This window comes from Colossoma macropomum, unplaced genomic scaffold, assembly GCF_904425465.1.
Source record: "Colossoma macropomum unplaced genomic scaffold, Colossoma_macropomum, whole genome shotgun sequence".
In the NCBI taxonomy this organism is placed as follows: Eukaryota; Metazoa; Chordata; class Actinopteri; order Characiformes; family Serrasalmidae; genus Colossoma; species Colossoma macropomum.
Genome location: NW_023495565.1, coordinates 1,363,278 through 1,377,984, shown reverse-complemented (window position 1 = coordinate 1,377,984; position 14,707 = coordinate 1,363,278). Strand labels below are relative to the sequence as shown.

Genomic DNA, 14,707 nt, shown 5'->3' with positions numbered 1-14,707 from the left:
AACTTTCACATTTAAATATCTAAATTGTGGTTTTTTAGTTCATATGTTGTTTATTAGTAGCCATGTAACAAAGAATTACTGGACCAAAAGAGTTCCAAGTTGTGCTAAAAATGAATTGCCTTTACTAATGAAACCTTGAAGAACTCATTTGTACAGCTAAATAGGAAATCAGCAAAGTAAGTAAGAACTCTGTCTACACTTTCTCCGTTTACATAATTACAGCTTGTCAGTAAGATTGCAGACATTTGATCTGGTAAATCATTAACACTGAGTCCTGATACTAAAAGGTGCGTACACACAAACAGACGCTAGTGATCCAGTTGTAGTCCTGACCATCCAGATGAGTGTCAAAATGAGGACGTTAGCCATTCTTTTTCTAGTTTGCTTCCTGCGTCGAGCTGTCGGAATGAGTGTGGGAGATTTCATGTATGTATGCTTTCTCTTATAAAATTTAATAAAAATGAATATAAGCATTAAGGGTGTAAATCTCTGATCTCAGAATGATTTGATTCAATTACAATTCTCTAGGAGTTTAATGCCTCCTAAAATGTCCAACACAGTTAGTTTCGTGTAGGATATTTTGGTACAATAAAGAATTAATTCTATATAAAATATATAATATAAAAATACATTGAATAAACGTGTCTGCAGGAACAATTCATATGGTAGTGTAAATCAGACAATGAAAGCCAATACACCATTTTTTTTTTAGAATTTTCAGGTTTGAAAATAGCCAAGAATTTTAGTTTAGTGAACAATGAGTATTACAGTTGATTGACATTCCAAAATCAATACAGCTCAATCGCTACTCAACATCAAACATACTAAAATGTAGTATAATATTATTAATTCTTATTTATTTTCTTGTATTTAAAGTTCCTAATATAATTGTTAAAATGTGGGACGTTTACTATATCAGTATTTTAAATTTATGGTGTACAATATTTGTTCTTTTAAAAACTGTTATAGTGAGGTTATGTGTCGAATCATTGTTTCAGTGGAATGAGAGATTGAGGAAGTTCTCTGCAGATCTACTGAGTTTGATAGGAGCTGTAAATGAACAGAATTTAAATCATCATAATAATGAAACTGGTCTCACTCTAAGGCAAGAGTCCAGAAGGAAGGTCCGAGAGGTCGATGCCCCAGCACCCATCGACTGTAAAATGACTGCCTGGTCCCAGTGGGCACCCTGTGACCCTTGCACTAAAACCATGGTAAAGTAACCCCCCAACCAGTGCAATCTCATAGCATTACAATCTGTTGTAGGTCTACATTGTCAAAATAGTTCCAGTTCTAAAATCTGATTGGCTGAGCTGTGTTCAGAGCTGTTGTAAAATATTCAATGTACACTAATATCACCATATACAGTCATACACAAAGATGTCCCCAGTCAAATTACATATTTTGTTGATTTTCTAAGTAAAAATAAGTTAGCACATTCTTTATAGAGAACAAACTTAAATTTGTCATTTTTCTGCAATTTTTTTTACATGTTGGAAAGAAAATAACATAAAACATGCAAATGACATGCATATGACTGGGCATGAACTAAACTCTGTATTAAATTTACTAAGAACAATTGTGCCATTCATGAAATAATCCTTTACTGTTATGTTACTGTTATGCAAGTCTACTGATAATGATCTGCACTGCATGGCAAAGGAATTGTTTATTGCTATTATTATAAATAATATATTCAATTATTTATTGAATACTAGTATATTTTATCAAATTGTATTTAGTAACATATTCTAAATGCAGTATGCTGCACCATTTAACCGTGGTAAAATGAATGCATAGTATGGGCTCTTGTGTCGTATTGCTATAGTGTTATATTGTTTGTCACACATACTGTGAATTAGAATGTATTATTTGTCCGTTTTTTTTATGTCATTAAGCGATTATTCTACCAGCTTCATTATAATAGCATAAAAACTTAAAATCATCAGTAGATACATAAGGAAACACTTTAACAAACATTTGTGTATGTGTGTGTTTTTGTGCACGGTGCAGCATCGTTCAAGGGGCATCGAGGTGTTTGGGCAGTTTGGAGGTCAAAGGTGTATCGAGTCTATTGGAGAAAAAAAACCCTGTGTACCAACGACTGAATGTGTGGAAGATCCCCCCCCTGTCTGCACAAGCTCTCAGTTCCAATGTGAATCAGGTCATTGATGAAAAAACATTTCTCATTTTCTTGGATCATGTAATTGTAGATAACTATTATCACAGTCTTATGTGAATCCAGTCCCTCTGTTGTCGATTATCCAAACCCTAAAAGTCTTGGACACCTGCACAGCAGCCTTTCTGGATTCTCGCCCCCTCTTGACTCCCTGTATACAGCCCCACTCAGTGGTCTGGAGAGCACAGATGATTCAGTGCATGACTCCAGAGTGCCACCCAGTGCCCTAGAAAGCATCACTGAAGCAGCACCTGACTCCACTGTCCTACCGGTGGCCAAGGATGTGGCCACTGCTGCTGTCGAATGCAGACTCATCAGTTCTCTTGCAATGAGTGGCACTGTGGAATTGAGTGCTGGTCCATTGGTGTCCTCTGGCACACTAAATGACATTTGTCTGGGTCTTCCAGAGCACTGGGCAGTGCTGTGGCTCATCAATGGTCTCCTGAGCTTTAGGTGGTACTATGGAGTCAGGTGTTGGCCCATCAGTGCTCTCTGAAGCACTGAGTGGGGCTGAATACAGGGATACCAGAAGGGCCACTGGCGCAGAGTCCAGAAAAGCTTCCCCAGAATCATATATTTAGGCATTAAAGTCAGAGTTAACCAAACAAATTCAATTCATTACTCAGAACTATAAATGACGACCAACGCTGGATTCGACTGTCTCTCATTAGCAAAATATCCACTATCACAGTAACAATAAGACCAAAAATAAATTACTTAAGTGATTTTCAATTATCTCCAAGCTCTACTGGAAAAACAAACCACCCAGAATCAAACAAACCACATTATAAAAATCTAAAACTCGAGGAGGACTTGAGCCTTCCAACTTCCAACATCTTTGTAATCAACTACAATACATAATCAGATTGGTAAGACCCAATCAGTCAGACAAACCTTGGACAGCAGTAGAACAAACAGTGAAATCTGAATCTCAGACTGTTTATTAGCTCAACACAAGACCATCCCTGTTTTAAAAGCCTAATGATTTCAAAAACTCTGACAGCTTGGTAGAAATTCCACAAGATCACAAACTAAGAGTTAAGAGTTTTTAGAATGGTCTGTATTAAATAATTATTGATGAAGGTCTCTGCCAGACTGATCTTTTTGTTTGATAAGCAACCGATTTTTAACAAATAAGTGCCTTGAGAGCAGTGTAGTTTTTAACTAAATTGCATTTGTATAGCTGAACTCAATAAACTGGATAATTCTACAGTTTAAGTCTCAGTGTACTAATAGTTGTCATTTTCCTCAACTTTTTATCAGCTTCTTATGGCCCCACCATCTCTGTAGTTCTAGAATACCTGATTTTCAAATACAAGTACGAATGTCAAACAATAGATGGACAAGAAGCCACCTATAATCTATCATTTTGTTTTAAAAAAAAAAGTGTAAAAAATGACTTTTTCTTGATGGAAAAAGTCATACTGATTTTTCTTTTGTCTTTATTTAATTATATGAAAGGACAAGTAGGCTAATCCAAAAGTAATGGAAAGTAATCAGATTATGTTACTTTAACATAGTAATCCTTTGGATTAGGTTACAATTGCATTTTTTATTAAGTAATCAGGAATCTGTAATGGAATGCATTTTTAAAACAACCCTCACAACTCTGTTTATAAGCCATAAACTAAACTACTTTACATAAACCTTACAAAAACATAACATTCAAAAACATAACATTCAATTTAACATTTCAATTTGATTTTAGGTTACAAACTAATCCATCTCTTATACATGATTGCTAAAAAACTTTATTATTTTAGTCTAATAGCTTGCTAGTTAGCATTCTAAAGGCTACATGGCTAACAACAGCAAAAAATCATGGTATCACACCATGGATCTAAACTAAGTTTATAGACAGACAAAGAAATTGTTAATAATTTTTATATATGTTATGTTCAAATTTCTATGAGGATAAACATTTTGCATTGCAATGTTCGCATGGTTAGCTAATCAGCTCACTGAGGCCAGTTAGCTCAATGCGGTCAAAATGCCGAAGGCAAGAGCATACTGTTTTAATAATCTGCTCCTCCCCTTCTGCTGTTAGTAGCCATCTGAGTGGTGAGTCAAAGTGGCCCAGGGCATGTTTAAAAAAAAGTACAATTTTGGGGCCATACAGTGTCAGAAACCACAAAAGTCCATTTGAGGTTACTTAACAACTCAACACAGTTAAGTAACTGAGGTATCCTACGATATGAGCTTTGATTAATTGTTAGCTACATTAACCTCGTAGCTCCAGCACAAAACTAAAGAAGCAAACAGCGGACACCGAATTTATCTTGGCCGATCAACTACATTTGGCATAAATTTTTTTTTTTTTTTCACTAAGTTATTCATTTAATCATAGAACTAAGCTGATAGTTGATGTTACTGTTTTAATTTTGAATTGCATCTCATTTCAATTTCATGGAAAGTTTTCCAACAAGGACCACTGCTCTGATACGGAACTTGACTGCTTTGCTCTTCTCTCTGTCCACCTATAGGTCTGTGTATTCACAAACGTCTGGTATGCAATGGGGACAACGACTGTGGTGACCATTCTGATGAAGCAGAATGTGATAGAATCCGGCCTCCATGTGACAACATCGCTGTGATGGAGTCCGACATTGGCCGGGCCGCTGGATATGGGTCAAAAGCTCAAACTAAACTTACAAAAGAGTGCAAAAATGGGAAAGAACACTGTATTTAAAGAATAAGTAAAACAACACAAGGCAATGAGGAAACAACAATTAAAAATAAGAGCAAATACCATTAACATAGCTGCAATAGAGTGGAGCGATACATGGATGGATGTACTGATATTAAGATAATCACAGTATAATTGCACAGTATATACAGGCAAGTCCGTAATCAAAATTAGCTCAGGAAACCAGGCAGAAAAGAACAAAACCACAAGAAAATCACTAGGAAACCAGACAGCCACAAGAAAGAGGAAGGAACACAAGCCTCCCTCTACCCTGTCCATCAATGGAAATGGATCACCATAGGACCACTGCTGACTGAGTATTGTTTGGGTGGTGGACCATACTCAGCTCAACAGTGACACTGACATGGTAGTGCCATAGTAGTGTATGTTGTGCTGGTATGAGTGTGAGTGGTGTCAGGTTCAGAAGCATCGCTGGGGTTTTTAAACACTGTGTAAACACCACCTATCTTGTTGGAACACCTTACTGGTGCACAATTAGATAGTTCATCTTTTTCATCCTCTAGCCCTTCATTAGTGGTCAGTGTTTGACCACAGCACCACTGTTTGCTACATATTTTTGGCTGGTTCTCAACTCAGCAGTGACACTGAGGTGTGTAAAAATCACAGCAGCTCTTTTGTGCCTGATTCTCTCATACCAGTATCACAAACACTACCATGTCAGTGTCACTGCTGTGCTGAGAATGGACCACCACCCAATTAATTCTTAGTAAGCAGTGCTCCTGCCATGGTCTCCTACTACTGATGAATGGCGTAATGGGCAGCTGATAATTGTGCAGCAATATTCAGCAATTGTAAACTTACAAAGCAGGAGTGTAGCCAGCCTACTAAAAAGGATGGGTCTTATTTCACCAAAAAGTGGACATTTTAATTGCTACTACTATTATCTCCCACAGAAATTATGGGGGCCCTTGCCCTCATCCAGCACTTCCACTATCCACTACATAATTTACACCATAATTGCTATAAATAAATAATATTACTTTGACAGAGAAGCTGAAAGAAGTCATTTGTAACCGGTGACAATATTAGTTAGGTTACTATGCAAGGGTGCCACTTCACTGCAGCTACATTTGCATCTCTGCTTTCTATCAACAGCATCAACATTCTGGGATCTGGCCCTCGCATGAACCCATTTAATAACAAAGTTTACAATGGAGTATGTGAGCGGGTCAAGGACCCATCCACACTGAAGTACGACAGAGTACCCTGGAATGTTGCTGTCCTTCACTTTGAGGTAAGATATTTCAGAATGTGGATGATAGAACATAGCAATTATTTAATCTAGTTATCTTTGAAAAGAGCAGTAAATAGACCAATAGGTCATTCTGTGACAACTCACCTGAAGCACAGAAACAAATAATTCACAGGTTTATTAAAATATAACAATACTACATAAAACATAAAATTTTAAAGATGAAAAATTTCACAACCTGACTTGTTGTGGAAATACATACATACATACATACATCATCTAAACCGCTTATCCTTCTGGGTCACGGTGGGGTGCTGGAGCCTATCCCAGCTGTCATTGGGCGGAAGGCAGGAAACACCCTGGACAGGTCGCCAGTCTATCGCAGGGCAGACAGACATACACATTCACTCACACACACATTCACACCTAGGGGCAATTTACCATGTCCAATTGGCCTAACTGCATGTTTTTGGACTGTGGGAGGAAACCGGAGTACCCGGAGGAAACCCACGCAGACACGGGGAGAACATGCAAACTCCACACAGAAATGACCCTGGTCGCCCGACTGGGAATCGAACCCAGGCCATTCTCGCTGTGAGGCAACAGCGCTATCCACTGCGCCACCGTGCCGCCCGTTGTCAAAATATATTAAACTAATTTATTTTAAATGAAATGTTATTCTTAAATTAATACCCAGTTAACATTTCAGAACACTTCAGAACTGAAGATGTGATTTTGCCTAAAGGGGCAAAAATTCATAAATAAAAAGGTATTTGGAAAACAGTTTTGACATTTTGTGTGGTTGCATGAATTAAAGGAATAAAGTTTTTGCTGGATTTTTTTTCATGGAAATCTATCACATGACCTTGCAGCCTGAATGTGATCATTCAAAATGAAAGCCCTGCATGTCAAACGTAACTCACCTCTGTAACTGAATTTCAAAGCTGACCCTGATTCTTACACTTTCAGACTAAAGTAGAGGAGTCCAGTTCTAAAGAGATCTATCAAGACACTCACTCTTTGATTAGAGAGCTGAGCAAAGAAACCACCTACCAAAGCACATTGGGACTGTCCTTTAAGTTCACACCCACTGAGTCATCCACTCAGAAGAGTATATCTATCCTGGATGCCTCAGGTGGAGTAGACACTGAGACTGAGAAGACGAGCATGGTCAAAACCATCACTGAGTACAGCAGCACCAAGGTAAGAAAGATGATTGGGGTGTCTTTTCTCTTTTGGAGTGCCTCCAACTGGCACCTACTGGATTTCAATAGGCCTGGTGCAAGAAATCATCTAAAATTCAGTGTGCAAACAGACAGTCAGCATTGTAACAAGGACACAGTGTCATTGATGCAAAGCACTGCTCTTATGAAGCACCAAAAGCTACTGGAATGCTAATAGCTACCCCTTGTGGAGAATCTTCAGTCTGCTAAATGTGACTGAATGAGTGAGCTTATTAGTTAGCTAGTTAGTTACAAGCTAGGTTCATTATTATTTGCTAAATAATCTAAATAAAGTGTCAGTAGTTAAAGTACTATTTGAATACAAACTGAGCTTGTGGCTTTTAAAGAAATATTCAAAGCAAGTATGCACAAATCAGTGTACCACCATGTAGCTCTTTCCATGCATTTTGATTAGATTTGTAGGGGAGTTATTTTTTACTTTAAAAACCACCAAAGTTAAACCAATGCAAAATAAATTTTTTGAATGTAGACTGAAAACTTTTTTTTACAATGTAACATGATACTATCTGAGTCCTTTCGCAGGGTAAGACCTTCTTCAGGGTAAGAGGCAAAGTGCAACTAGGCACATACAGGCTGAGGTCACGAAGCCTGGAAGTATCCGAGACATTCCTGGACAATGTGGATGCCCTGCCTATTGAATATGAAAAGGGCCAGTATTATGGCTTCTTGGAGGACTATGGAACCCATTACACCAAAAATGGAAGAGTAGGAGGGGAATATGACCTTGTTTATGTGCTCAACGATGATGTAGTTACTGAAAAGAGTAAGTATAAATCCCTGGCTCCATATGCTTCCAGAGGGTTGATGAAGAAGTGTTATCATTTGGCTTTATTTGTACATCTTATCAAATAAGGCATCCTTATTCTGTCATCATTTTGGTTACTTCTCCTTACCATTGCCCCAGCCATTTGGCCTTCATATTCTTTCACATTTTGACCATCATTTGCCTTCCTTATTTAATCATCAGTTAAATTATATTTATGACCACTATTTGAATTCATTATTTCTTATTTCTTATCTGACTACCACTTGGGTTGCTTATTTCTCACGATGCATGTTAAAAGTTATTATAAAAATGCAAAGAAAGGAAAAGACAGTTCTTAGCACTATTACAAAGAATGGTGTGCTTCCCATACTTTTATGAGGATAAGAAGTTCTATACAGAAAATCTCTACACATAAAAGTGGCATACAATAAACATGATGCACCTGAGTACTATTGATTACTCTTCTTTTTGGGGTTCTAGAGGTGACAGAAACGATGCTGAAGGACTGTTTTAAAATTGGTATTAATGCTAAGTTTGAAGTTGATACATCTCTGGGAAAGTTTGAACCAGAAATAAAACATCCACCATCAGGCGAGTGTAAGACACTGACAGACAAGATTACAGGTATGTGAATCTGTAAGGTTTTCTATCTATCTATCTATCTATCTATCTATCTATCTATCTATCTACCTACCTACCTACCTACCTACCTACCCCTATCAGCCAGAATATTAAAATCCTACCTTGTTTCTACACTTGTTGTCCAACTTATCAGCCCCACGTACCATTTAGGTGCATGTTCTAGTGCTACAATTACAGACTGTAGTCTGTAAACCAGGGGTGCACAACTCTGGTTCAGCCCAGTTTGGTGATTTACCTGCTCGTTCACACCTGATTATACTTATCTGTTAATTGCCAGGTTAAGTGGGTGTGTTTGAGCAGAGAAACCTCCAATTGACCTGACATGGTGGTGGCATGTTACTGTGTTCCGCTGGTATTAGACACTCCTACCTTGTCAGTCCACCTTGCAGATGTAAAGTCAGAGACGATAGCTCATCTGCTGCTGCAGAGTTTGTGTTGGTCATCCTCTAGTCCTTCATTAGTGGTCACAGGACGCTGCCCACAGGACACTGTTGCTTGGATATTTTTGGTTGGTGGACTATTCTCAGTCCTATAGTGACACTGGGATGTTTAAAAACTCCAGCTGCGCTGCTGTGTCTTATTCACTCATACCAGCGCAACACACACTAACACACCACCACCACGTCAGTGTTACTGCACCACCCAAATAGTACCTGCTCTGTGAGGGGTCCTGACCACTGAAGAACAGGGTAAAAGGGGGCTAACAAAGTATTCAGAGAAACAGATGGACTAATGTCTGTAATTTTAGAACTACACAGTGCACCTACATAATAAATGGAGCTGATAAAATGGACAATGAGCATAGAAACAAGGAGGTGGTCATAATGTTATGCCTGATCGGTGTATATATACAATTGAAAAATGTTGCTTCTTAACACTCTTTCTGAGAAAACAAAGCACAGTGACAGCAAACTATATGAATAGCCATGAATGTTTGCCTGTTTTTATTCTGTAAATAAGGACAAAGACTTTAAGCCCAAGTGACAAATGTGAATCTTCCTTGTGTGTCCAACAGAAGGTGGTGGTGAAAACAAAGCAATGATTGATAAGGTGATAAGTGCAGTGAAGGGAGGCTCCCCGCAGTCAGCAGCAGCCATGAAGTCTCAGCTCAGTAAAGATGGTGTGCTGGACTGGCAGCACTATGTGGAGTGGGCGAGGACGCTCGGAGAACTGCCTGCCCTCATCTACAGTGAGGTAAACAAACATCCCCTCACCATAGAAAGACTGACTGTGCATAAGGTGTATAGTGGTTCCACCACTGCTAAAGATTTACATCCTCTTGTATTGAAAGAATGCTACTAATCTCCAAATGAGCAGTATTGCTTTTGGGGTTCTGGTTAGAGCCATGGCTCTCAACTCTGGTCTTGGGATCCCAATGGCCTGCACATTTTAGTGTGTTTCCTGCTGTACCAAACTCAACTTCTAAATTAATTAAAGGAAAATTCCACTGATTTTCCCAATTTCAGCATAATTTGTCTGATAAGCAGTGAATAAAATGGTGCATATGAGAGAAATTTAATAATTTCTCTTCCATGATAGGATAATGATAGGAACCAGGGATCACAATAGCTAACATTAACACTAAACTGGTGGTAAATCCATAAAAATAGGTTTCCTTTCACTGGCTTTTGTGCGGTGTTGACTATTGATTGTGACATTGCAAATGTGCAAAGGGTGACACAGCTGTGTTGCACCACCTCTGGATGGAACTCACCATTTAATTATCAGATTGATTAAGAATCATGTTTTAGAGGGACTGGATTTGGATTTTGTCAAGCTCATTCTGTACAAGTTACCTAAGTTACCTAATGAAGTTCACTCAAGTCATTCATCTACTTCTGTCTTCATACCACTCACCCAAATTAACCCTTAAAACTGTGCGTACTATGATTTTGCAATAGCTGTTTATTTAAATGTAATCACATAATTACACACTTAAGTTTGCACAATTAACTTCGTGTTGCTGTCAAGATGTGACTAAAGCACAGTATCTACTTATTTGCTTTAAAATCTTAACTTCTGGTGGAATAACTCAGCTTGTTTAAATGAGCTATGAATGAATGCTAATATGTATACAAACATGTAGCTGTTGCAATGTTGGACTAATGATTCTGGCTGTGTTGGCAGCCCGAGCCCATCTACAATGCGATTCCACTGAGTTTCCCGGACGCCCAGCCCAGAAGAGTGAACCTGCAGAGGGCACTGGATGAGTACGTGGCCGAGTACAGTGTGTGTAAGTGCCAACCATGCCACAATGGAGGCACCGTGGCCCAGATAGATGGAGAGTGCGTGTGCCTGTGTCCGCTGTATTTCGAAGGCATTGCCTGTCAAATCCTTCGTCACGAACTAATGAAAGGTATGTGTGTAGCAGACCTGTCAGTGTCCTCATGTCTGTTACGTATAGAACATGAAGCCATTTGCTCCATTCAGGGCCTCTACAACGTGTGCTATGTAACAAAGCATTAACAAACAACAGCTGTTATACAGGGTGATTCAAAAAGATTTATCTAATTTCAAAATGATTTATTTCACTTGTAAATCATTACAGAACAATGCAGTAAATTGTAAATGGTTTAAGTGAGCATAAAGTTCATTATGTAATTTTACAAGTGCTCAAAAAGACCTCCTCCAGCTGTAGGGACAACATCAACACGATAGTCAAATTCATCCCGTACTCAATTGAGCATGTCGGGTGTCAATGTACTCACATTTGGAGATCATCCAGTGGTGTGGAACCAACAACGAATGCTCTAAGCTGTTGGAGGTTCACTGCTATTAAAGTGGAGAATGCAAAACGCTTTCTGCTCAGGGGTCGCCATCTCCTCGCAGACTGAAGGGATCCATCTTCTGGTGACAGTCAGAAACTCTATGACCCCCTCTTTCAATTGGTATGTGATTGGTTCCTAGGCACCTCACGGTTGTAAAAATATGGCGCTTTGAAATCGAATTAATCTTTTTTAGTCACCCTGTGTTTTAGAACTCAGATTGTTAAATACTTTTCACAATTTCAGTATGACTCCCCTTACTCCAGGAACTGCTCACAATAAGCTTCTCTGTTTGTAATTATTATCACACAATTGTAGATTTTCATCTGCATTACCATTACAACACAATGTCTTAGAGTCAAAAATGTCAAAGCTTACCACATAGTAAAATAAAAAAATGTAATTTTCATGAACATCAGTGTACCAAGAGCAGCCACACATGAAAACCAAATAAATTTGTAGACTGCACACATGTAAAAGCTCACAAAGTGAGAGGACACGTGCTACTGATGATTCAAATTGCCACTCTTACACAACACTCCTGCTTCGTAGTGTTTTTTCCCCTTTTAAATGTCACTTGAGTGCCACAGCTCCCTGCATAATTACTGAGAAGCACACAGACAAAAAAATGAACAAATCTTTGCTACTCATCTTGTTCAAATGTTAAAATGAATTGGACATGCCACCTTGGTGTGGTCGCTGAAAACTTTCTTCAGTTTAGTTTTCATGTTGCTCTGCTTGCTCTACGATGTTAATCCATAATTCAGTGCTGTCTGTACAGTAAGCTTTGCTGTTAGACTGGAATGATATCTGTCTAAAGTACTCTGAGGCGTCCATGTTTCTTGTCCAGAACAGCCTTTTAGCAAATCTGTTTAGGGAAATATAAACTCAGCCTCTGATTATGCTAATGCTAGCTACATGGATTGATTAAGGTAAACTTAAATTAACGCTCTTCCACGGTTGTTTTTAACTGGACTGTTACAAATTTGTAGTGATATGGGGCTTACGGTTGGTGGAATGCTGTAGAAGCCAGACATTAAAATAGAGTTGAGATGACAAGTTTTGTATCGTCAACAGAAAACTAACTGAACTGTACCTAGAAAATCCATGTAATTCAAGCAAATGCAGTTTAAAGAGTAAAAGAAAAAATAAAAATAAAGTCTAAGCTGTAGGACAACAAATGCAAATACAAAACTGGGGGTGCGCAGTATTCCCTCCAATGGAGCATCACCCCCTCATGGTGTTGGACCTACCTCGAGCTGAACTGAACATTGAACACCAGGGCTCCGCAGGACTACGCTAGTTCAGTCCCCTGCTAGCCATACTGCTGAATCATGACTGTGCTGCAATACATAGATTAAATCACATCCTCACAAGTTTGCTGATGACACTAGATTGGTTGGTCTTATCAGCAACAATGACAGGTCAGCATACACGAAGGAGGTGTAGCAGACTGGTGCAGAGACAACAGTCTATCTCTTAAAGTTAATGAAAGAGATGATTATTGACTTTAGGAGGACTAGTGGTGATCACCATAAATGGTTTACCTGTGGAGAAAGTCAAAAGCTCCAAGTTCTTTAGTGTGTACATCAGCAACGATTCCACCTGGACCCTCAACACCACAAACAAAAGAGAGCAAACCTCCCCCTTTCCATTCTCACTATATTCTACAGGGGGCAATAGAGAGTGTCCTGACCAATTGTCTCATGGTCTGGTATGGAAAATGCACCATCTCAGACACTACAACAGATTGGAAGGACAGCAGAGATGATCATTGGGGTGTCTTTACCCACCATCGACACCTTCTACGCTGCATCCACAAGGCCACCAACATCGTGGATGACCCCTCCTGCCGCTCTCATGGACTCTTCACTGTCCTACAAACTGGTAGAAGGTACCGGAGTATCTGTTCCAGCCAGAATACTGAACGCATGATGCCCAACATCCACCTAGGCTAATCTAGACAACATCCACCACTGACTGATCACACACTCCTTTACCACCACTGCACACCTGCACTTTAAAATTCTTTAACTATTTGGAAGCTATGAGACCTCAGTCTTTGCGTACAGGTTACAGTTGGCAATGTTTACACTAGTTCCTTCATCGCTCATGTGCTGCTTGATCCCAATCCACGTGTATGTATGTATGTATGGGTGTATGTACATGTATATGATGCCCATTAACATGTATTGTTTTGTTGCTTTGTCTAATGTTTCTTGTCTTGTGTATTGATTATTCTGTATATTTATTATCTGGTCTGTTTATCGTGTATTCTGGACACATTTCACACTGTCATGTGTCTGCACTGTGTGTTCTCGATCAGCAATGTACATCATTTTGGTCCAGCTATTGGCTCTGTCTAACCTGATCGATCAGTTAGTCAACCAATCAGTCAAACATTTGGTCATACCTTTATTCATTAATTCGTCTGTGTCTTTTCTAGATAAGAGCCAACCTGTTCAACAGCAGGGCAACTGGGCCTGCTGGTCAGCCTGGTCCAGCTGCAGTGGTGGACGCCGCACTCGTACACGCACCTGCACCACAGGTGGCATTGCAGGAGCTACCTGTAAAGGAGACACAGTCAGCGAGGACTATTGTTAAATTAGCTGTCTAATACACACCTACACATTGCACACCCTCTGGTCCTCTTAGTTTCTTAATAAAACAACAGTTTGTCCAGAATAAAATCAGTCTCTTTTTTTACTTAATTTATTTACTGTTCCATCACTATCATAATTCAAAACTTTGTAACTCAATTTTTTCTGTTTCTTATTTTTTTTTAGCACCATTTAGCCCTTTCTATATTGTGTGAACACTTCATGACTAGCGGACCAATAGAAATGTTCCAAAATGGTTATTAGGAATAAAATCTTTGAAGATAATATATTGTTATTATAGCATTATTTCATTATTTAATTATTATTTAATTCTTCAACATATATATTAGTATGAAATTGTAACATTGTAGTGCCACTTTCTAGATAAAGAAAAGTTTTTGCTGAAGTAAAATATATGATTCAGTAATGTGCAACAAAAACCATTTTGGCCCTCAGTCACAATCTTACATTAGCTTGGTTTCTATCTTAAGGTTAGCAAGGCTAAACCAGCCAGCAAAGGCATATTAGAAACTGATATTTTTTGGTGTCAGGTTCTCTCATCAGATATGATCTATATCAAGATCTCATACAACAGAACTGTTGTCTTGCAAA

General features: G+C 38.8%; 1 protein-coding gene across 1 annotated transcript; it reads left to right on the top strand.

Annotated features, from left to right (window-relative positions):
• Positions 1 to 287: 287 nt before the first annotated feature.
• On the top strand, positions 288 to 14,185 carry c9 (complement component 9). Its single transcript, XM_036562960.1, has 11 exons — positions 288 to 426; positions 1,106 to 1,214; positions 2,014 to 2,164; positions 4,663 to 4,807; positions 5,982 to 6,120; positions 7,048 to 7,281; positions 7,845 to 8,085; positions 8,569 to 8,712; positions 9,746 to 9,924; positions 10,858 to 11,086; positions 13,942 to 14,185. The coding sequence occupies exons 1-11, from the start codon at positions 341 to 343 to the stop codon at positions 14,097 to 14,099; spliced, it is 1,815 nt and encodes a 604-aa protein (XP_036418853.1). The 5' UTR covers positions 288 to 340; the 3' UTR covers positions 14,100 to 14,185.
• The last annotated feature ends 522 nt before the right edge of the window (positions 14,186 to 14,707 follow it).

What these genes read in the sequence shown, in the direction of transcription:
- c9 (XM_036562960.1), top strand. Translation starts at nt 341, where the DNA reads ATGAGTGTCAAAATGAGGACGTTAGCCATTCTTTTTCTAGTTTGCTTC. An exon ending in CTGCCCTCATCTACAGTGAG is followed by an intron (nt 9,925 to 10,857) that starts GTAAACAAACAT and finishes CTGTGTTGGCAG; the next exon opens with CCCGAGCCCATCTACAATGC. An exon ending in TCGTCACGAACTAATGAAAG is followed by an intron (nt 11,087 to 13,941) that starts GTATGTGTGTAG and finishes TGTCTTTTCTAG; the next exon opens with ATAAGAGCCAACCTGTTCAA.